Here is a 22,821-nt window from a genome sequence, read left to right as displayed (position 1 = left end):
TACATGCGATACCTGTAAATAGGATATCCATTTAATTTTTAAGTACCAATTTTCAATGTACTTGTGTTCAGTGTCCAACGGCATGACATTTCTCTTACTCAATTGCGATGTATGTTTTCTTTTTTACTATTTTCTTCCTTACGCAATCAATGTTCATGTATGAATGGTGATTTGTGCGTGTGTAAGCGGGTGAACCGGCGCTTTGTCAGGCCTTCTATGCATTTACACCAGCCCCCCCCCCATGCAACTTGTATCTTTCTTGTCTGAAAAAAATTCTACTTATATATATATATATATATATATATATATATATATATATATATATATATATATATATATATATATATATATATATATATATATATATATATATATATATATATATATATATATATATATATATATATATATATATAAGTTTGGAAATGAGGGGCTCGTTATGAAATACAGAAAGAAATGCCGGCAGTCTACCGGCATTTCTTTACTACCGGTCTACCGGTCTACCGGTCTACCGGTAGCAGTCTACCGGTAGACTGCCGGCATTTCTTTCTGTATATATATATATATATATATATATATATGTACTGCTGTGATATTTATGCGTGGAAGCGACATGACATTGTTATATCCAGTGTGGAACACGGCGGGTCAATCCCTCTGTCCCTTCTACCCATCCAAACCCATCACCACTGTCATCTGTGTATAACCATCATCATCCCCGGACAGTTCCGTCTTTCGGTGGCCTGTGCTCGGGAGCCTAATTAAAAGTGGTCCTTCAGCATCTCGGAGCTCTGTCTCTCAAGTGGTGGAGGGTGCGCTCGATTCCTCCGTTTACCTCCCTCGGTTACACCGCTGGAGCTTCGATCAGGTCGGCGACTGCCGGAGGCAGACATCCCGATGCAGCAGGAAAGCAGCCGTGGTGCTTCCAACGCAGCAGCTCCTGCTCAGCCTGCCTTCACTATCACCACTCCCCAGCGTGATCCTCCGGACTTCGCTGGCCTACGGGGCGGGGATGTGGAAGAATGGCTCGACCACTTCAATCGAGTGAGTTCGTACAACCGGTGGGATGACACGTTCAAACTCCGCATAGTTGCTTTTTCCCTAACTGAAGTAGCGAAGACGTGGTTCTTCAACAATCGGGACACCTTCAATGATTGGTCAGGTTTCACCCAAGAGTTACGCAAGGTATTCGGTACATCGTCTGGTCGCTTGGCAGCCAAGAAGAAACTTGACGCTCGGGTGCAGCACGCGGAGGAGACATATGCTTCCTACATTGAGGATGTCCTCGCGCTGTGCCGTCGAGTTGATAAAGATATGCCCGAAACGGACAAGGTGCGGTACATCATTAAAGGGGTCTCCTCTTTTGCTTTGAACGCTATGGCGATCTAAAATCCCTCTACCATTGCCGATGTGCGAAGCATTTGTCAGCGCCTTGACCAACTTCAGGCTATCCGACTCCCACCCGATCCCTGGAGCATCGGCTCTTCGGAGAGTACAGAGCTGCGTTCTTTGATTCGTTCCATCATTCGCGAAGAGTTACAGCAGCGCGATGCACCCTGTCATCACAGCAGTCTGGTCAATGACGTCCACGGACAAGGGCTGCGTGACATAATTAGAGAGGAGCTCGCAGCCGTGACAACCGTTCCGCAGCCCAGCCAGTCTGCTTTACTTCACGTGCCTACATACTCGGAAGCTGCTTCAAGGCAACCTGTGTCCACAGAGCACATTGCACCTCCAACTCCTCACGGCCACTTGAATGCCATTTCTACGCCTTCCGCTTTACCGTTTTTTCGTTCAACGTGGCGAGCACCGCGTCCTATAGATGACCGGCCTGTCTGCTACTACTGCGGCATCCGGGGGCACATTTCTCGATTTTGCCGTCGACGGCAGCAAGACGAGAGGCGCGGCTACGCCCCTTACGAGCGGGACTACTACAGCTACTCTCCTCGTCAGCATGCGTATTCATCATCTCCTTGCCGCCGATCACCGCCTCCTGACACCAGGGACCTTCCGCGGGACTCCCGGCCCTCTCGCCGTCGTTCCCCTTCGCCCTTCCAGCGCGCTTTGTCTCCTCTTCGTCCCGTTTCCTCCTTTGTCTCCTCTTCGGCTGCCGACACCGTCCATAAAACGACTTCTAGTTACCATCCCCAGACGAACGGGCTCACCGAGCGTTTCCACCGCACTCTGTCCGACATGATCTCGATGTACGTCAGCCCGGACCACCGCAACTGGGACATCATCCTACCTTTCGTGACGTTCGCATATAATTCAGCTGTCCAGTGCACCGCCGGTTACTCGCCCTTCTTTCTTGTTTACGGCCGTCCCCCCTCTTTTGCTCTGGACACCGCCTTTTTCTCGGCTCCGATCCCCGCCATTTCGCCTTTTCACGATCAGTTCACCCAACGGATCGCTCACTGTCGACGTGTGGCCAGAGACCGCACCGAATCCAGCCAGCAAGAACGGAAAGCCCGGTACGACTCATCACACCGCTCCGTTCAATTCTCCAAAGGAGACGAAGTTCTTCTTTGGACCCCTGTTCGTACTCCAGGACTCTGCGAAAAGTTTCTTCACCGCTACCTGGGCCCCTACGTTATAATCGAACCGACCTCACCAGTTAATTATCGCGTGTCTCCAGTGGACACTTCACCGGACCGTCGGCGCCGTGGAACTGAAATAGTGCACGTTTCACGGTTAAAACCGTTCACCCGTCGCCAGCTCTAACCCCGTACGGCCAGGCGGCCGCCTTCAGCAGCGGGGGGAAATGTGTGGGAATTGGGGGTGTACTGTTGTGATATTTATGCGTGGAAGCGACATGACATTGTTATATTCAGTGTGGAACACGGCGGGTCAATCCCTCTGTCCCTTCTACCCATCCAAACCCATCGCCACTGTCATCTGTGTATAACCCTCATCATCCCCGGACAGTTCCGTCTTTCGGTGGCCTGTGCTCGGGAGCCTAATTAAAAGTGGTCCTTCAGCATCTCGGAGCTCTGTCTCTCAATATATATATATATACGATAGATGCATGCATGGTGTGTGTGCGTGCGTACGTTGTTTTGTATTTGCTCCGCGCGTTCAAAATTCTGGTTGGACGTTTTGAAACTTGATTTTATACGTTCATATCGCACCGTAAGTTCCAGTATCATCTTTCAAATGAAAGGTGAAACATATAAATCTTCATACGACATTTTTATTTCAGTATCCCCTGGGGTTGTTCACCCACGGGTAGTTGTCCGGGCATGTAGAACAGGTCCTCATGTAGCGCTCTCCTCCTAGAGGCGTGATCTTGTACGAGCACGTAGTCGGCAAGGGACATGTGCTCGGTCTATGGAAGGTGCGGCTTGTACAAGTGCGCCTGGCGTAATCACTCAGCGGCTTTGGGTCCTCCATAAAACGCAGGACATCGGAGGACGTCACCAAGTACACGTCATCTTTTTGCAGCAGCCAGTCCACAAACTGCAAGTAGCCTGCCTTGCGCTCGGGGTGTTTCAGATACCCCTCGTGAAGAAAGACAGGAAAGGGGGCCCGATTGGTGTTGTAGAATTCTTCGAAGTTTGACCTGCGTACGAGTGAAGAAAACAGCAAAAGTTCATACGATTCTCGTAGCAGACTTTAAGGAACTTATAGCGAGCGGATTTATCAAATTACCCTGCTTATCTATTCGGAACAAAATTTTCTGCAGGCCTAACATATATATCTAAAAGGTCGCGTGATTTCCTGCATGTTACCGGCGTAATACCACCATGTGAATATATGGGTTGATGTGTGGCTGTTGCTGAAGGGAGAATTGCAGTAATGGCCCGAATTGGCAGTATTCCACCTGCTCTAAAAGTCAGCGACTGGGGCTTCTGGTATGCCTCGCGTTCCCTATAGTACCCATTGTCGAACGACTTTATATCCCAATTATTGAAAAAGGCCGCACCAGGTGCACAGCGACCCAGCACCAAACCGTAAGATGGATTCAAATCTCGTGAACTAATACCAGAAAGCTAAGTCTGTTGTTGCAACTGTACTGCGGCTCCAAGTAACTTTGAATGTGCCCGGAAGTTTCTACCGTTACGTCTTGAAAGAGAAATGTGTCATGTGGTCGTTCCGGAGGACTCATTTTCATAAGCTTATGCACGCAAGCTAAATATAGCGAGACAACTGGCATATAACGTCTACTACGTCCCTTTCTTTACTAGATATACGTACCTGAGGTAGTTGAAGGTGTCATTGGCTGTCTCCGGCTGCGGTATACAGGCGTCGGCCATCGCGCATGGGAAGACATCCCCTGCTCCCTCTGCGAAGAACACGTTCATGGGTAGCACCCAGAGTCCTGGGTAGGTGCCCTTGGGACACGGCTCCACGGTGCAGCTGCGTCGGAAGCCGAAGTTCATGGTGTACGGGTAAACTGGGTGCTCTCCTCGGACCCGTTGGTGGACGAGCGAGCTGTCGTACCTGCACACCATGTGTGAAGATCGTCAGGAAGTAGCGGATGCACAATTTTTCAAGATTAGCCTATCACAACACGTCTTCTGGCCAGGCTCATCAGGATCAACTAGGATTGCGTAAAATTTTGATGCTGCTGCGTTGGAGTTTATGGCCGAAAGCCACGACAACAGGAAGAGGGTAGTTCAAAAGAAAGCCAATCCTTAGGTCTGAGTTGTGTTATTCAATCTCTGCTAACCTGTTTTCCGCCACCCTTGCTTCCGGAAACACGCACTGTTTGGGGGATAAGTGATGCGAGAAGCTTGCTCGGGAGAAAAAAATGGGTTCACTTTAATAAGGGTTAATAATAACTATCCTTTTGAGCTGCGCGGCAACATATACAGCCTAGGGGAGTTTTCTTTCACTTCGAGTTAGAGGCAAATCGACTCGAATTTGAGGAAGAGCGGGTTGTTGCTTTTGTATAACTTCTCGTCAAGTGCTCTGTGGTGGCGCTCCTCATAATGATGGGGTACCCTCACTGGTTCTCGTAACTCTTAGTTACTGGCTACGTGCAATGTCGTTGAGGGGCTTGAATATTTGGTGCTCTGGCATCATCAACCAGTTTAGCGTACAAATAGCACCCGGTAATTTATCTTTACTTTTGACTCTTTCTCAAAAAACCTCCTGAACATTGCACCGCCTTAAGAAGGGATCTCACAACAATACGAACTTATATTCGTGAAAACACAACACTCTGAGCGCCTGTCAAAGATAGGTAAAACTAAGCATGCGATCTTGAAGACCGGTACAAATTAGCTACCTCCAATTCCTCTAATTTTACGATTGCAAACAGCGTTTTCTTTACTTTTATTTGTATTGGGCACACTCCAATTTCATTTCGTAAAATACGTTTCAGAATTGCGGACATTCCTAGGTATGTCTGAATTTAGGCAGTATTTTATAAGCAACGACTAGATATGCCTTCTTCTCAGTGGATAGATTAGGTAAAGTTTGCCTGTTCCTTGAAGAAACTTCTTATTGCGCCCGTGCAATATAAACCCATAGGTCACGGTACTCGCAAGGCTTCTTTTGTCAGCAAAGATGCTCACTATAGCTTTTTCCAGGTAAACAGCACTTGGGTGACTAATAGGCGCTGCAACGATACACAACACTTCAGGAAGTACACGGGGCATGTTCATTGGTACCAAATGAATGGCATGTAGTGCACCGAGAGCACTTTAAATCCCGCAATATAACTTTTGAAAACTGAGTTTTCTCATGCACCAACCGGAAGTACTTGTGTAGCATTCTGAATCCTTTGTCTCCACCAGTGTAGAGTAACGGTCCCCTGAAACCGGTGACGTTAGAGGCTGGCACGTTGGCAAAGACTTCAAGCATGATCCGCTGGTCAAGGACCTCCCGTTCCCACATGGTGCTGTTGATGGTCTGCCAGTACGATAGGTCTGGTCGGTGGCTGTGAACGAAATGAGGCCAGACGTCGTTAGCAGTTTTATGGTACATATGTTGTTACCCTCAATGTTAATGTGGTTGCATGTACGACCGTAGCCGCAATAAAGGAGCAGAATGTGTCAGGGTCGGGCAACTGTGTAATACGCTATAATATTAGTATCGCCTCATGCATTTGGAGAACTGACATTGAAATAGTTGGCAGGGTGACATGTTGTAGAGAAAAAACAAAAACAAAAAACCATTAAGAGTGTTTTAAAGAAATGTGCACACAAAAGTCGCTCACGCTTTTACAAAGTACTACGGTGTAAATGCGTGAGCTCTGATGTCTTAAGTTTAGAGGGTAGGCTTTTCAGAAGCGTTTTAATGCTGCTAAAAATCATGAGTGATCCCCCTCTGTAAAGCTAAATGACAGCGAGGCAGAAGGCACAGAAGCTTAAGTTAAAGCATGAACTCTTCACAGACGTCGTGCTCTTACTACCCTACTACCAGTTCCTTGACGTCATTCTATCTCGGTAGATGGCCTTGAGTCTTGGATTAGACGTATTAATTTCTTGTGGAGAATCTAGGCACTGCCTCTTTTAAGCAAAGGCTCTCTCCGCGCCCCGCAAACTTGGAGTTCCGGCCTGTACCCGCCTTCCCCCATTAACCCGTAAAAAACAAGGGAAATTCAAAACGGAGAACGACAAATGGTAGAGTTATAGCAAGTTCACTGTGAAAGAAAAGGTCAAACAACTGAGCAAACGAATAAACTTCGTCACCCAGAAGACCAACAAAAAAAAAACGCGTACACAAAAGCGCCTCGTGCTTTTGCATCAAATTATCGGGCGAGTGAGCGAAAGTTCTTTATTATATCACAAGGAGGGCACATGGGCCGAAAGGAGTGAAAGGGGGAGGGAGAGGTGGTCAGGCTGCGTGGTTGACTTGAAGAGCCCGGTGAGGTATAATCACTTCCTGGCTGCAGAGATAGCAGTTGTAGGCCTGGGCTAAACTACCATGCCGAGGCCTCTCCCGAGAGCGAAGCGCCCAAGGGCAGCCAGGAAGAAGTACTAGCCGAGGCGTGTCGAGTACGTGTCTCGTTTAGATCGGGGACCGCGTTAATAAGGATGGGGTAGATGAATAAGGAAACAAAGAACTGCCAAGCAAGGTCTATCAGATTTGGTACACTGTATCAGTGTTGCCATTTGAGCACTAAAGCAGAAAATTTCTAGCTCCCGCTGATTTTTTATCGGAAGTGCAAAATTCATAACACACTAGGTAAAAAAAACTGATATATGAAACACTGGTATGTCTGAGTTTACCGAAGGAAGACTACAGAGCGCATGATGTATGCTCACGAAAGCGCTGTCGTGCAGGCTGCTTTTCGGGCGCTCGGTTCTTCAGTGTCCCCATGTAGGGGATGACGTCTAGGCTGCCTGTTTAGCTCTTCAGCGCAAGCGAAATGTTGATTTCAAAGGTTAAATCATCCAGTAGATGTAGCTATACGAGGGGCCGCGAAGTCCCTGGCAAAGGCAAACTTTCAATAAACACTGTTTGCATAGTCTGCTTTTGTTCGAGATAATTAGATTTAGGTGTCCCTGTTATTTTTCCTTTCGATAACATTTCTCTCTCTTTCTCTTTTCCCTTGTAACACTAATATATTCATTTGAAGTCATTGGGTTGCGGGGGAATGTCTGATGTTCCGGAATCACAACGCAAATTTACTAAAAACTTTTGAAATCGCTTGGTTTACGTGGTCTTAATTTTTCTTTGGTCAAAGTTTTGCTTTTGTTAAGGACCCGTTTCTCGAACCAAAAGAAACACAACCCACGCCTTCCGTATTCCACTGATGACCACTACTGCGACTACAAATTCAGATTAGTTAAATGCGCTTACCTAATAGACTTCACAGCGATCTCATTTCCCCAGGAGTGTAGCTCGTTGACGGCTTCGTAGTCTAGGTATTCAGCAGAAACGAAGAAAGTTGCTTTGATCCCGCATTTGTCTTGCTTGTTCTTCCTACCCGAGCTGATCAATAGTTCCCGGTAGAAGTCCATGTTGCCGGCGTTGACCGCACCATCGAACGTCAGTGTTACGAACTGAGGCATCTCTTTCGCTCGCAGACCGGCGGGAGGCTCTTCGCTTTCGCAGGCACACCGAGGACGCTTGCAGGTTTTGTTGTCGCATTCTGGAGATGGAAGTGTAGCAGGGCACGCATGTTTTAATGCGACCAAAAAACGACTCAAAGACAACTTGGGAGTTGCTCTCGAGGAGTTGTGTGATATGACAGTGTGTGCCGAACGATATTTCAATCCTTCCATTCGTCCTGACTTCCATAAGCTATATGAGCATTGTCCAAGTCGAAAACCGTAAAGGTTAATAAATGGCGAATTTAATATACGTACGAAGGGGAGCCCATCGTGGGACATCGCTAGTTCGAAAGAACATGGAAAGATCTCACCAGGAATAATCGTGTGATGGGCCGTCGTGGTTTCTTATTGGATGACCTGAACCGCGCTCATGTCATTGGCTGACGCGTGGCACGCATACGTCTACATCGATTCAATGCGAAGTCTTTGCGCACATTCGAAGGAAATTGGGAGAAGTACGAGTGTACTTTTTCTCCCTTGCTCCAGGAGCTGCAGACGACGGGTATCGGAGGAAGTCAAGGATAAGAAACTGGAGAATCGTGAGTGGAGCTGAGTATAATAGTTCCCGAAAAACATTTTTCCTTATGACCAATAAAATAATATATGGTGATTAATCTGCTCATAAAAATCAACAGAAGTGCCTCTTTGTCTAACGACAACGATGGTTGAGAGGCTCTTCTTTCTCGTGGGGGATTCGTTCGCAGTTGTTGGGGTTCTTGGGGTTCACAGAGTTTGGGGACGGGACGGTCCCTATAAATGAAAACAAGAAAGCTTCGCTTTAAATAATACTGCTTCGTCCGTGTAGGAACGACCCAATCAGAAAGACGTCGTCTTCATAACGCGAAGGACCCACGTTCGATTCCGAACTCCGGAAACGTTTTTTTTATGTATTTGATGTGCCTTTGCTCGCCATTCTCGTTTTGTGAATCGATGGCGTAACGTTGGCTTTCCTGTAGTGCATGTCTGTGGTGGGATGCTCGTCATCGGAGCGTCATAGAATCAAAAACATGCCCTTTCAGGTTAGGGTGTCCTCTTAATACCATTGGCGTGATAAATTCTTGATTGCGTCGTTTTTTGTTCTCTATAGACCTTTGTGGAGTTCAACTATCTTGCCTGGTGAGACATACATTTACGCTGTTAGCATTAAGGTGATTTCTTAAATTTGTATTAGCGGGCTAAAATTGCTCGTGTAGACATCGAGTAATGGGATTGCGTCCTGTTACGGCCATCGTTTTTATCTTTCTGTCTTTCCTTCGTGTTCTTCGTCCTGTTTTCTTTTTTACCCGTACGAGCACTATGTACATTTGATTTGCGTAAACGTACGTTGCTACTTCGGTAATTAGCATGCCCATATATAGCCTGTAGGCTTAAGCACATTTTCATAAGCATAGTACGTTTCAATCTGTGCTATCGAGCACGTTTTCCTGAAGTAACAATATGATAAAGAAGGCATTTTATAATATTATAAATATGAATAACAGAAATAATGAAGTAGACTTTAAAAACGCTATTCCTAACAACGCTGATTTGGGCAGTGCAATTGAGGTGGTCACAGAAGACGCTCGAGATGATCCTACTTGCAGCGGTAATGGCTGTTACCTTTAAAAAAACTTTGATCAAACACTACAACGATAATGCTCAGCATGGAGCAAGGCAAGCTTGTGTGTAAACTCGTTTATTCCGCATTTTTGCTAGACTGCATGGCAGCACATAAAGCATTCACATCTGGAAGGGTCAGATATATTTTCCAGTCTTTTTCTTTCGGTGTCATTATACAAAATTCTCTGACAGAGCGCTGGCAGACCCTGATACAGGTGCACACACTGTAAGATTCCTCTACTCCTCCGAGGTCAATTCTTTCACGGCTACTACAGAACAAGCATAAAACCAAAGTTTTGCGTACCACGAGTTGTGCCAGGAGTGCCAGGCGATGTTGTGCTACCTTCGGTAGTGGCGTTGCTTGGCCATTTTATTGTTGTGGTTTGTTTGTTATTTGTTATTTGTTATTTGGACACTGACTCTGTGAGGAAAAATTTAGGCCAGTAGCAGACGTGTTAGGCTCAGCATTACAGGTAATGTTTGTCTATTTAGTGTTGACTCTGGTCTATGATTGTAATATTAGCCTGAGTATAGGAAATTTTAAGGTATCAAATCTGCAATTATTTATAGAAAATTTATATGTAAGCGGCTAGCCATAGGAGCAATCTCTGTAGTTAAGGCATAACAGCGTTGCAAGTTTCAACATTGAGTTTAGTTTTTAACGCTATTATTCGATCGTTTCATGTAGAACATACAGGGGTGGGCAAATGTTATAGAAACTAAACTGGTAAATTGTTTTATCACTCGTTTGTTGCTACAACAGTGAAGACAATTCAGCGCAAATAAAATTTGAACTTTCATTGCAGTCATTATCACTCGGTTCAACAAATTCTCAACATCCTAGCTCTATAGTAAGCACTGCGTGTAACTTTTGTAGAAATACCGGAAGCGAGGTATCATTACTCATTCGTAACGTGACTACATGTCCGGGCGGGGCGTCGTTAAGGCTTTCTATCTTCGCATGTACCACTCGTCATTTCCTCAAACTAAAGGTGTGATGCTACAAATTCAGGCGAGTTCTGCAGTCGGTCAAGACCCCTTTTTTCCACACAAAGAGCGTATAAAGCTACAAGTTATGGTGTTGGAAACTAGCAAAAAAGACGTAATATCTTCCCGACGCTCTTATTCCACTTACATTACACCTTCTGTATACGAGAAGAGTGTAAAAGCGTTTGGTGTATGGACTTCTTGAATCCGAATGTTTTGGTCTGTCTTTCTGTCTGCCCCTCGATGCAGCCGTTCACCGAAAAGTTAAGAGAAATAATGAACGAGACGTTTATATAGCCGAACCCTTTCTGATATACTTAATTTGGAAACATGGTTTATTCTTACGGACATTGTCAAAGAAATAGATACATTAGGCATATTTGAGTCACACCAACAATGCACAACTGGTACTCACACTTTTATTTTTATTGAAAATAAACATGTGCTTGATATTTGCGATAGCGAGTAAAAAAAAAAATACACGAGAAAGCAATATTTTGCCCCAATATACCTAAACGCTCACTCGAACCTGGACCTCGTGGCTGTGTTATAAGTTCAGCAGTAGCAAAACATTCTAGTGGATGGCGCGAACAGTGGAACGTGGAAAAACAGAATCTACTAAATTCCCTGTTCGTTAATCGTGCGAGTACCGAGAGGGAGGGGAAGCGCATGAGAAGTAGGTGAGGGACAGAACAAAGTCAAGTACGTGTTCCATAACCAAAGAGCAGAGCCGACACCTGCTCCACTTCGAAGCAACCCCGCAGCAGCACCTCAAACCTGCGGACATGAACAAAGTGGCCAGTGGTGCGCGGTGTCTCCTCACCATGCTACGCTTGCTCCCATCAATGTAATGGACTGTGTGTTGCAGTCCGGTGGAACGCTGTACACGTACGTTTTGCTGTTTTTCTGTGCTGTGATTTCTCCCGCTGCCTTAAAAGCATGTTCCGACAGCGCGTGCTTAGGATGTCCTTCTATAACACCCCGTATGGGCGTGCGTGATCCGTTCACTAGCCGGTCAGAAAATTATTACAAATACCACTAATATTATTCCACATTTCAAGAAATGCAAGCCCCTTTCTTAAAACACCATTTTTTTTCTCATGCAACCTTATTCAACTTTCAGAATTGTTCGGCCTTGTCGGAATGGGGCAATCGAATCGACGTTGGTTCTAAAACGCGAGGGCCCCAGTGTCGGTTCCTACCACAGAAAGCGTTTTTTTTTCTTGACGTGCTCGATCTGCTTTTGGGGAAGTCCATTGTGTAAGTTGGCCTTTGAGCATTGCGTTTTGTGCGGGAGGATTTAGATTTTGAGGTTTGACTTAGGACCTTGAAGGCATTGGCTTTCGACCAGAGAAGATAATGTTTCAAGGATCTTTCACTTCACCCACAATCATCATCAGCGTAAGCGACATTTACCTTCCCTGCAGTCCATTTTGAGGCAACGTTGCCATTGGTGAGGTAAAAAAAGCTTCGGTATAATATTAGCTTGGATCGTCAAAAATTATTCCAGTAGGCGAAGGCATGGTAAGAAGTGTCGGAAAAAGCAAGACTACTCCTAATAACTAAAGAGGTAATCCTAATTGCGTCTGTTTTCAATGTTAGGTTTGTTCTTTGGTTACGCTCTATTGTCTCCTGTGCGACGCATCTTGTTGGTACATACTTGTATTCGGTACTCAGAAATGACACTGCATGCAATTCTTTGCACGGTTCAGAATAGCTGCTGGGAAAAAATTAAGGTAATCTTGATTTATTGATTGATTGTAGGGTTTAACGCGCCGACGCAACGCAGGCGATGAGGCGCGCCGTAGTGGAGGGCTCCGCATAAATTTTGACCACCTGGGGATCTTTAACGTGCGCCGAAATCTCGTACACACGGGCGTTTTTGCTTTTCGCCTCCATCAGAAAAGCGGCCACCGCGGCCGGGAATCGAACCCGCGACCTCGTGCCAGCAGCGCAACGCCTTAGCCATTGAGCAACCGCGGTGGGTAAATTAAGGTAATTTTGCCCATTTGTTTATGGGTCTCACTCTACATTCAGGGTACCGTGGGCTCGCACTCCGAAACTGAAGAAATGGCAACAACAATATTCCTATCACATCTGTGCTGGGCTTCGCCAGCGCTATTGGGCTTAACTACTTCCGCACAGGGATACACGCACGGGGAAGAAAAGTATCCCATAAAATAACCTATTCCCCGGAATCGCGGCAAAGACATAGCAAAGGACATTTTACACAGAAGGTATATTTGCTTACCAGATGGAGTTTCCGACGACGCCACCGCTTTTGCTTCCAGCCATCCGTACAGGCACAATACTGTCACGCACTGAAATAAAATCCCGTTGCGGCAGATGAGACGCATGGTGTTGGCTAAGAAAATTGTAAGCGTCGTCCACTAGCAATTGAGTCCTGCGAGCTCGCTTTTATATTACATTTCTGACGTCAGATATTGAAAGGAAGACTTGAAAAATCAAACAAAGCCGCTTACCAGACATGCACCCGATAAACCCCTTTGTTCGCGTATTATCTCGGCCGCCTAACAATGCGGTACACCCGTAATTCTTACAACATCCTCGTTTCAACTGCACCCTTTTTGAATTATCTGATTCTGGAATATAATATCAGCGGAACCCCAGTGCAATTCAGGTCAAGGGAATTGAGCACACAAGATGATGTCATGGGCTTTTGAGCTATAGAGTGATAAGCAGGAACGTAGGACTGCTCAACGCCGCTTGCGCCTTACGGTGTTGAGTCGCAAGAGATATTTGTTCAGTTTGTGGGCTAGTTCCAGTGGCTGCGGATTGTTCTGCTTCAGTAATTTGAAGTTTAAAGCACTTTAGGGGCTCGCGTTTTCGTAGTAGTTCGCTCGCTGGACCAAACTAGAGCCACACGGCGTTCCGTCGTATGGGCTGTCGTCGCGGCGTCACCCCGAGGCTTCGAACGACTCGCGGTTTGTTTAGTCAAAAGCGTTCGAAACTTGTGAACAGCTGGCGCTTGTCATACATCTCCCCGTTGTTTAGCGCAAAGAAAAATGTAGGTACACTTTAGTCAAAATATACGTAATTAAGCGGCAGCGGCCGCGTTCATTTAGTTAGGAACAGTCGTTCGGTTGGTTTTCACGATAGTAAGCGAAAACAGTGGCAGTGCCACGGCGGCACGAGCGAGACAAAAAAGCAAGCACAAAAAACCGGACTCCCTTTGGCGCAGTCTCAGGCAGGGGGCGCGCGAGCACGGCGAAGGCGAGAAATTTGAATTGCATTGAGTAGCAGCAGTGAGCGGATAACGGTGCTACAGGCCATTATGGCGAATAACTGCTCTGCAATTCCGACAGCTTTCACAATTTGAATTGCATTGGGCCGTAGCAGTAAGCGGATGACGGCGCTAGAGCACATTATAGCGAATAACTGCTCCGCATTTCCGGCAGCTTTCACATTGAGTGAAATGGCTTTAATTTTTTGTTTTATTGCTGACGCGTACGTAATGCGGGTTTATTTTCTGACGCAAGACTTATAGAACGCGTCGCAGCATGTAGTAATCGAGAGCGAGGTGTCAGATATGGCGGCAGGGATCACGCGCTTCTCAAACACGGCTTCTGTGGGTGCAAGCTGACTGCGGACTTGTCTGGATCCTAAGCGCCCATCAGCTGTTTGCTAGCTCGCACTAACTCAGCCAAGTAATGCTTTTGTTTTTTAAAGAAATTAGGGCGTTTCCGCAATGCTAATGTGTATGCCTAGCCATACCTCGGCAATGTTGTGGTGGCTCACTCAAACTCACTCACAATTTTTTTTCGAATCACCACTCACTCAAACTCAGACTCAATGCTGAGCAGCAAATCTGCGCTCACTCAAACTCAAACTCACATTGAGCGCAAAACTCAGAACTCACTTGGACTCAAAACTCAAAATGTACTCAGAACTCAAAATGAACTGAAACTCAAAATAGACTCAGAACTCGAAATGAACTCAAACTCAAAATGTACTCAGAACTGATTGATTGATTGATGGATTGATTGATTTATTGTGGGGTTTAACGCGCCGACGCAACGCAGGCGATGAGGCGCACCGCAGTGTAGGGCTCCGGGTTAATCTTGACCACCTGGGGATCTTTATCGTGCGCCGAAATCTCGTACACACGGGCGTTTTTGCTTTTCGCCTCCATCAGAAAAGCGGCCGCCGCGGCCAGGAATCGAACCCGCGACCTCGTGCTCAGCAGCGCAACGTCTTAGCCACTGAGCCAGCGCGGCGGGTTGTACTCAGAACTCAAAATGGACTCAGAATTCACTAGGCCTTCGGCGCACTCAAAGTCAATCGGACTCAAACTCAGTCGGGCTCACTCGGCTCAAACTCACTCAAGCTCAAACTCACCATGCTACACTAGCCTTGCGCTCACTCAAACTCAAACTCACGCGTGAGTTTGAGTCCAAATGAGTCTGAGTGAGTGGACTCATGAGTCAGTTCGCCGACCTCTGTGCCCAGCGCTGCGGTAAAATCATTGTCTTTAAGTAAAAATGGTGGCAATGGCGCAGTTGCCGCCTTGACGTAAAGTGATCGCCATCCTCGAAACTGCATGCACATCCCTGGATAATCTCGAATCCATTCAGTTATGCCGCAGGGTGTGCTAAACGCGAACGTATAGACGGGGGTCCAAGTCATTCCTTTGGACGGCGTGCGACTTTGTTGGTGGCCGCGTGATAGTAGCAAAGATACCGGGACGTTCCTAAACGCCTCGTACTACAGAAGGCATCACTGTTTAAAGACGCATGGAGCCTCGAGAGTGCTTGCTTTACGACAGGAAAAAAATGGCGAAACATGCGCTAGTGGTGGAAGGGTGGAGATACAGCGTAGCCGGGGTTTGATCCAGCCCGCGATTACTCTTGAACTTCACACACGTGTGCGGTACTCGGGGTCTGATGCTCTTCGCTGCCGTTTTGGTGCGGCAGCAATTGGGCACGATACTAGGGGCTAGATTTTAGCTGTCCCATGTGTTCTCGAGCAGCGACACGATGCCGTTCGAGCTGCGCTTCTTCTTCCTCGGGAGTTACATACTTCCTCGGCTCACCCATGTTTTGTTGAAGTCTAAACGATGTCCTCGGCGTGGGGTCACAAGGCGGGGTGTGTCACCGATGCGGCGATACCAAGTTGCTCCGTCGGCGCAGTGACGTCCTAGGTAGGCGAGGGTTGATCCGCCTACGCAGCTGCGGGCAGTTATGCGAGGCTCGGCGCGGCGTTCCTGCCCTGTGGCTCGCACTGAGGAGTTATTGAAGCAAAGCATTCTAGCTGTACCAGCCAACGGTTCTTTCGTGGCGTGCGGAACAACAAACTCCCAACGCGTCGGAGGCGGCGGCGGGGGGATGGATGGGAGGCGAAGGGTTTCACTCACAGAGCACACTAGAGATGGCTCTGCAAATTTACCCAGCGTTCCCCGCGCGGAAGTGCCGTCTCGTCGGCGGAGGCGTCGGTGGTACCGCTTTGTCGTCTGCTTTGGTGGCGGTTGTTTCAGGCCTGTTTTGGTGCAGTTTCGCATCTGATTGCTCGGTGCGTTCGCACGGCTGGGTTAACTTGTTCGACAGCACATCGAGGGTAACCCGCACCCGACGGAATTAAGTGGTCGTACGGCAAACATACGTTAAGGATTGGTTAGCAGGGCGTGAAAACAAAATGTAGAGACCACATACACACATCTGGGCGCTAGAGAAGAGCTACCTCTTGCGCACTGCTTGCCACGAATGGGAATCCATTTTCTAAATTTGTGAATACCAATTCGGCTGTGTGTTAAAAGGTAAAGATGTATTACTAAAGGCGAAAGTAGCAAGTCAAACCTATAGAGACACTAAAATAGGGCACCGTTTTACCTCAGACGACTTATATTTGGCCTCAACGTTTGCTCCTTTTTCGTTTTCAACTGAAATAGCTTTGCTGTCTTAAAACTGAGCGGAACACTGCCCATAAAAGCAAAACAGGTAAGCGTGGGTACGGTTGCACCACATGATTACATTGTAAGGCGACCTGCTTAAATACCCGCGAAAACTTCGTTGATCATTCGAAGCATAAAATAAAATTATTCTGTCCACAGCATCAGTCTTACCTGTTCCTACATTGTTTTAGTCAAGTAGCATTAATTATATAGAGAGATGGCTGAGTGTACTAGTATTTTGTTAAAATTATCTGTAATCAATTCTCAAACACGGCTTGCTTGACCTGACTGCTTCGGCATATTTTATTCCCAAATCGATCAGCGCCCCATTGCGCGAAAAAAAAACAGTGCTGTCGTTTCCTATTATAGATAATGGCGAGAACTGTAGAGATTCGGAATCACGTACTAAAGGTCAACATTTTGTGTCAAAGTGGCATTGACGTGACTTCAATAAAGTAGCCAAATTAGTTGTAAAAAAAGCATGCTCATTGAAGTTCGTGAGGGAACCGAGCCCTTGTCCCCAGAGTAGAAACCCGAAAACTTTACCACGATGGTAGACTAGCACGTTTCAATTCCTTTGAAGGTGTTTTAAGGACCCAAAGCAAAGAGCATTTCTGTTCTGAACTACAGCATGCACACGAAATATAGTCAGGCAAGACCTTTCAACCTTTCTCATATCAAGGTCGTTTTGCGCGAACCCACTCATGGTCCTCATTGTAAGAGTACATTTCACGTCATGGCAATGAATATCTTTCTTGAAGCTTAGAAGTCCCACCTACTACTTAAGAGGGAGCGTACAAGGTACAACAAACAGATCAACAGATTTTAAACAAGAAATCGCGAGTGCCCATTGTAATCCTGGAAGAATATTGACAGCACAGGGGAATAACAATTAATCATATTTATTTGGAATGCGGTAGTGACAGCGCATTCCACTGGATACCGACATGCGTTTGCTTAGTTTATTGCGGAACGTTTTTTAAGCTACCGCACGTATGTGCTGAGGGTGTGTCAGTATATATTGATGCATAGCTGAGTGAGAAAGAATTTCTTGTTGAAGAAGTGCGGCCATTCATTCGTGATATAGTAGGGCCCTACATCATGAATGGTGATTAAGAAACACTAGGACAAGGTAGCAGCGAGAAGCCAAGCGACCTGATTCAAGGAATTGAGTCAAATGGTATGACTGATCAAGGAACTGAGTCAAGGAATTGAATCAAGGAACAGCACAACAGAGAATATTGAACCTCTCGCGCCTTCAATCACGTCGTATGGCTTCTCGCTTCTACCTTGTCCTAGTTATTTTAATCTCCATTTGTGATATAGTCACGCCCTATATCACGAATGATGATTAAAATAACTAGGACAAGGTCGAAGTGCGAAGTCATATGACCTGATTCAAGGGCCGACCGGTTCAATATTATCTGTAGTGCAGTGGCGCCGATATCGACGCTGTACTGGTAGCGCATAAAACGGGTCGCGCGATATTGGATTCTTTTCTATTTCTTTTTAGACACCTCCACTGAGGAATGCGCAGATATGCTTGCCAACAAGAGCTCGCTGCCATGGCAGGCCTCGTAGAAGAGGGAGACAAAGGAAGCATAGTTTTTGTGCGAACAGTGGTAAAGAAAAAATGAAAAAAAAATGACGCAGAAGGCACCAGTGATGGTAGCCTGGAGAAACTGCGGCGCAGGGGGGTCGACCTAGCTTCTCCCGGTTTTACTAAATTTTGCTAGGCTTTGTTAGGCTTTGTTATGTTTTGTTAGGTTTAGCAATGTTTTTGCTAGGCTAGGCTATGCGTTGAAGGGTCAGGCCATGTTTAGCCGGGCTTTACAAGGCCGTTCCGGTCGCTCCCCAATATCAGAGTCCTTCAACCAATGTTGACAGCGAATCCGGAAGGGGAAGTAGCTAGGTCGACTACCAGCTGCGTTGTTTCTCCAGCCTTGAAAAACTTGTGCAAGCTGCGCCAATGGTTCGCGTTGTAGTAGGCCAAAAAAGACTCTCACCCGTAAAATGGTATAGTGAGGTGTGCGAACGCGCGTATGCTATTGCGCTCATACTCGAGCGCGCGAAAAAGCCGGCTTCACTGTTTTAATACAATATCTACGGTGAGGCACCCGTTGCATCGTCGCAGTCGTTGTTCTTCCTATCTTTTTTTCCCTTTGCTACCGCCACCGCGATAAGCTCAAGCCTAAACAGCTCTGATTTTAAACAAATTGCCTCAAATCCACACTGTGAAGTCGCTTGGAAAGGAAAGGTCTCAGCGACGCCTATTAACGGAAGAACGAGAGAAGGGAGACCTGGGCCATGGCTGCGCTCAGAAGGGATGACATCTTTAGTGACACGGTCTATCTACATAGTGATGATGATGATGATTGAATAGCGCATACTCATCGGGAGATTCAACACACTCCCGCGCGCGCAACGTTCACGTCTGCCTTTAAGAGTACACGCATCGTATATTCATGTTCCGGCACAATCACTGCAGCGAAACCCGAATTCTGTGGCAGTTAGAGGGCTTCAGATGGCGCCGCACATTCATCTCGTTCCTGCGGTATTCCCTAACATGTTTCTTATGGTACGGTGCTCGCTCAAAGATCCCCGTTGAGTGGGCGCCTTGAACTCCTCCTTCCGTTGCGAGTTGATGCGCTGCTCCTGGTTCGTTTCGAACTCGCCTACGCTGAGTCGCGGTCCAGCTTGAGCGCAAATAGTTTACCCGTTGGTTGTAACCACGCAGGTCACTGTTCTTCCTGAGCCTCGCGGCAGCGCTGCTTTTCTTGGTGACCCGTGGACTCCGCTCATGCGTCTTGCGAGAAGAGCGAGACGGTGTCAAAAGACAGCCTGCTATATTTTATAAAAGTCACCCGAGGACGTCACTGCGATCTTCCGTTTTACCGTTTCAAGGGCTGGTCGCATCTCTCTCCCGCACGCGAGAAAATCGCTGGGACGGTGAATACGCCCACAATCCTAAAACGTTGGCTTCCGGTCCATAAGATTCATCCTGAAAGAGCTGTCGGGAGATGCTGTCCTCTTTTGTCTCCAGCAGTGCATGCGCCTTCGTGCAGCCTTGAGCACAGCCTGGCGTCGCCAAAGCGAAGTGGACGTCCACAAAACTCTGTACCCAGCCTTTTGAATGGTTTGATATTCCATAGTCTTGCAGCCATTTCCCGAAAGGCGTTGTCGCGCAACTGTCACAGTCTTGGTGGTGCGTAGCTCTTGCAAAGACAGCCGAGCCGTGTTCTTAGATCGGTTTTGAGCCTCCCGTGGTTTTTATCCTCTAAATCTGTTCCTGATGAGCGCATTTGCCTGATAGGTGTCAGCTCCCAATGATGTTCTTCTGATTCTCTACCAGGCCTGGCACAAGGACGAGAAGTTGTCAGCAAAGCTTCGTGTCTTCAGGTACCCAGAAAGACGCATATGTGCGTTTGGATGCAACCTCCCGGACCACGTCTACGATTGGTGCTAGCCGGCTTTCACGAATGTCCGGTAACGGTTCACCCTTGATGAAGTCGGGAAAAAAGATACGGTAGTGGCGGTAGTGGCTCTATCCTTTCGTTCACGTCGTTTACGTCACGTGCTCTGTCGTGTACTTGGACGGAAGCAGCTGAATTGTCCTTGTATGCGGCTTGCATGGCCTCGCGTTCTTCACAGTTTTTTTTCGCTGGAACGCTCGATGCTACCTCGGTGCTGGCTCTCACCTTGTCAATATCTGGAACGTGGCTGTGGGCCGTCGTCTGGACACGGCACCGATACCCCTTGCACCCACGTGGCTCACCGTTGAAAGTTGAAACCTGCATCATCGGCAGTAGAACTGGCGAAGTCGACGTGTCTGAGCCAACGTGGGAGAGGTCGTGTGGACGGTGTGAAGTTCCCTTGTGTTGTACATCCCTCCGTCTTTCGCCCTGTTGTTTTGCGCGCTGTGTGAGTTTCGTTCAAGAAGTTCCTTTTCCGGTAAACGTAATGCCGGCTGCCCGCAGATCGTTCAAAGTCGATCGAAGCCTACTGAGGGCCCCGCATATCCTATCCTGGTAGTGCAAAATGTCGTAGCAATCGTGTTCGAGCTCGTCTCCTTCCAGCAGCTCACCTACCATATCGTTCATCTTGTTGAGTTCGGCGTCCTTATGTTCCAGCTCATTGATAGCCAACTCCAAGTCCAACGCCGATGGTGAGGGAGCTTGCCGGAGCGCGGTCGATGCCTTAAGCAGCCTTGTAACTGCAGCGCGAACAACCTTTCTCAACCAACGCAGGGCGTCCAAGTCGTCAACAGCTTGGTACTCGTGGGACGTACAGTTGCTCCCAGGCATGGTACCCTGGACGTGACGGCGCGCATCTGCGTCCCGTTGAAGGTTCCGGTCAGTCGTAGGTGGGCGGTCAGGGCCAGCCATGCCAACCTCCGGCTGAGGGCGGGGCTGATCAGCGTTACAACAGTCGAAATCGCGGGGTACTAGGAACCTCAAGCCGGGGAGGACGTAGGTGGTCTCCATCGTCGCACTTGTTCATTCTCCCGGGCTTAACGGTACCAGAAATATTAACGGAAGAACGGCAGAAGCGAGACCTGGGCCATGGCTGCCCTTAGTGGGGATGATAACTTTACTGACACGGTCTATCTACATGGTGATGATGATGATGATTGAATAGCGCATCCCATCGCGAGATTTACAACACCCAAGACAAATATATATGGGACGTCACTTGAATCAGGTGGCACTACAAAGAGTAAAACGAGATATTCTGCTAGCGCTTACGTGAAATTTACGGGGGCGGCGTTCCGAACGCAGCAGCGTCGGCCACGGCCAGGCTAGAGTGGCGGCTGCCGGCACTGTAGTCCGGCCGTGCGTCGTCGAAAAAGCAAAAACAAAACGGAGAGTAGCGTCTTTCGAAGGGTGAGACCGCAGAAACTAGCCTGATTTGTTAGCTCGGTCCTACACCACCGCGCGGCACACGCGCAGACACCGAAAGAACTCGGCATGTGAGCTTAGTGATTCCCAGTTATACCGATTTAAACTAGTTAATTTAGCAAGTTTCAGAATTGCGAAAATTCTGAGAGAACTTTTAAAATCGCTATTTATCAGAACCAGTTGCTCATTTCGATTGTGCAACAGCGCTTTAAACTCAACCGGATTAGCATTCACCAATTTATAAAGTGTAGTCCTACCCATTTGTGGCAAGCAGTGCGCAAAAGGTACCGTTTCTTCAGCGGTCAGATGTCAGTATGTGGTCTCTACATTTTGTTTTCCCGCCCTGCAAACCAATTCGTAACGTATCTTTGCCGTACGACCACTACATTCCGTCGGGTCCGAATTACTGAGCAGGTGCTTTCGAATGAGTTAATCGAGCCGTGCGAAGGAAGCGGGCAGTGGACGCGAAGCTGCTCCAAAATATATTGATATACACGCATTCAGTTGCTTTAGTAAGAGAAGGTGGCAACAAAATTATAATGGCAATTGGTAGTGTAGGCTGTACAGCTGGCAACAGAAGCTTAGTACATTGCTGAGAGAGTTTTTACGCGCAAAACTGGCAGGGACACTACGCAGCGTGAAAACGCCATCGATGCTCATTACAACCAGTTCCAGTGTACATGATTGACCTCACCCACGTCTCCGGTTCAGTGGTTTGCGAGTTCGGCAGAGAAAATAGTGTACGGCGGACTGAAGAAAAAAAGTTGTTAACTAAATAACTAACTTACTGACTGACCGACTGACTGCAGCGGCTTACTTGGACGAATGCTTTGCTCTGTGGACAGCCAATGCACTCGCCATTTGTACAAGTGCGGCACGCACACACACAGCTGGCTGGCGCCGCATATTTTCAAAGTGCTACGAGTTGTGCCGCGCCTCCGCCAGATGGCGCGACGGGTCCCGCGACCGAGAGAAGACGCAGTGAAACATCCCCCTCGCTAAGGGGCACGATCAAATGCAGAGCATTTCCGGGGTCGCACGACATTAAGTAGTTTGCGTTACGTTAATGTTGTTGCACTTGTGGCAACTGCTCACGAGAGAGCGCTCGTCAGCAGTAATTTGAATGAGTCAACGATAAAAGGCGCGTTCGTAGCGTCCCATTCTGTGTCGGCTTTGTGGCGCAGTGGGTAGAGCACCATGTACATTGCGTTCCGCCCGCAGGGTCGAGGGATCGAAACCGGGCGCCGGAGAGTTTTTTTTTTTATATAGTAGGGACAATGACGGTGCGGACTACGGACGTCAACGCGGCTAACATCGTGAGTTACGGAAATACTCTGCATTTAAAAGGCGGTAAACAACCACCGCTAAAGCAGACGACAAAGGCGTACAGCGGACGCGCCCGCCAGTGTGACCAGCCGCTTGC

At 47.5% G+C, this 22,821-nt stretch overlaps 1 protein-coding gene across 1 annotated transcript; it reads right to left on the bottom strand.

Moving 5' to 3' along the window:
• Nucleotides 1–3,170: 3,170 nt before the first annotated feature.
• On the bottom strand, nucleotides 3,171–8,192 carry LOC144158806 (chitin deacetylase 7-like). The gene is made up of 4 exons (XM_077689954.1): nucleotides 7,753–8,192; nucleotides 5,699–5,884; nucleotides 4,195–4,440; nucleotides 3,171–3,559 (listed from the first exon to the last, which is right to left on the bottom strand). Exons 1-4 carry the CDS (start codon nucleotides 8,175–8,177, stop codon nucleotides 3,196–3,198), a joined length of 1,221 nt encoding a protein of 406 aa, XP_077546080.1. The 5' UTR covers nucleotides 8,178–8,192; the 3' UTR covers nucleotides 3,171–3,195.
• Between the last annotated feature and the right edge of the window lie 14,629 nt (nucleotides 8,193–22,821).

Source organism: Haemaphysalis longicornis, unplaced genomic scaffold, assembly GCF_048455015.1.
Source record: "Haemaphysalis longicornis isolate Haplotype H1 unplaced genomic scaffold, Haemaphysalis longicornis Haplotype H1 scaffold_10, whole genome shotgun sequence".
Taxonomy (NCBI): domain Eukaryota; kingdom Metazoa; phylum Arthropoda; class Arachnida; order Ixodida; family Ixodidae; genus Haemaphysalis; species Haemaphysalis longicornis.
Note: the sequence above shows the minus strand (reverse complement) of the source record. Positions and strands in the feature narration are given on the sequence as shown.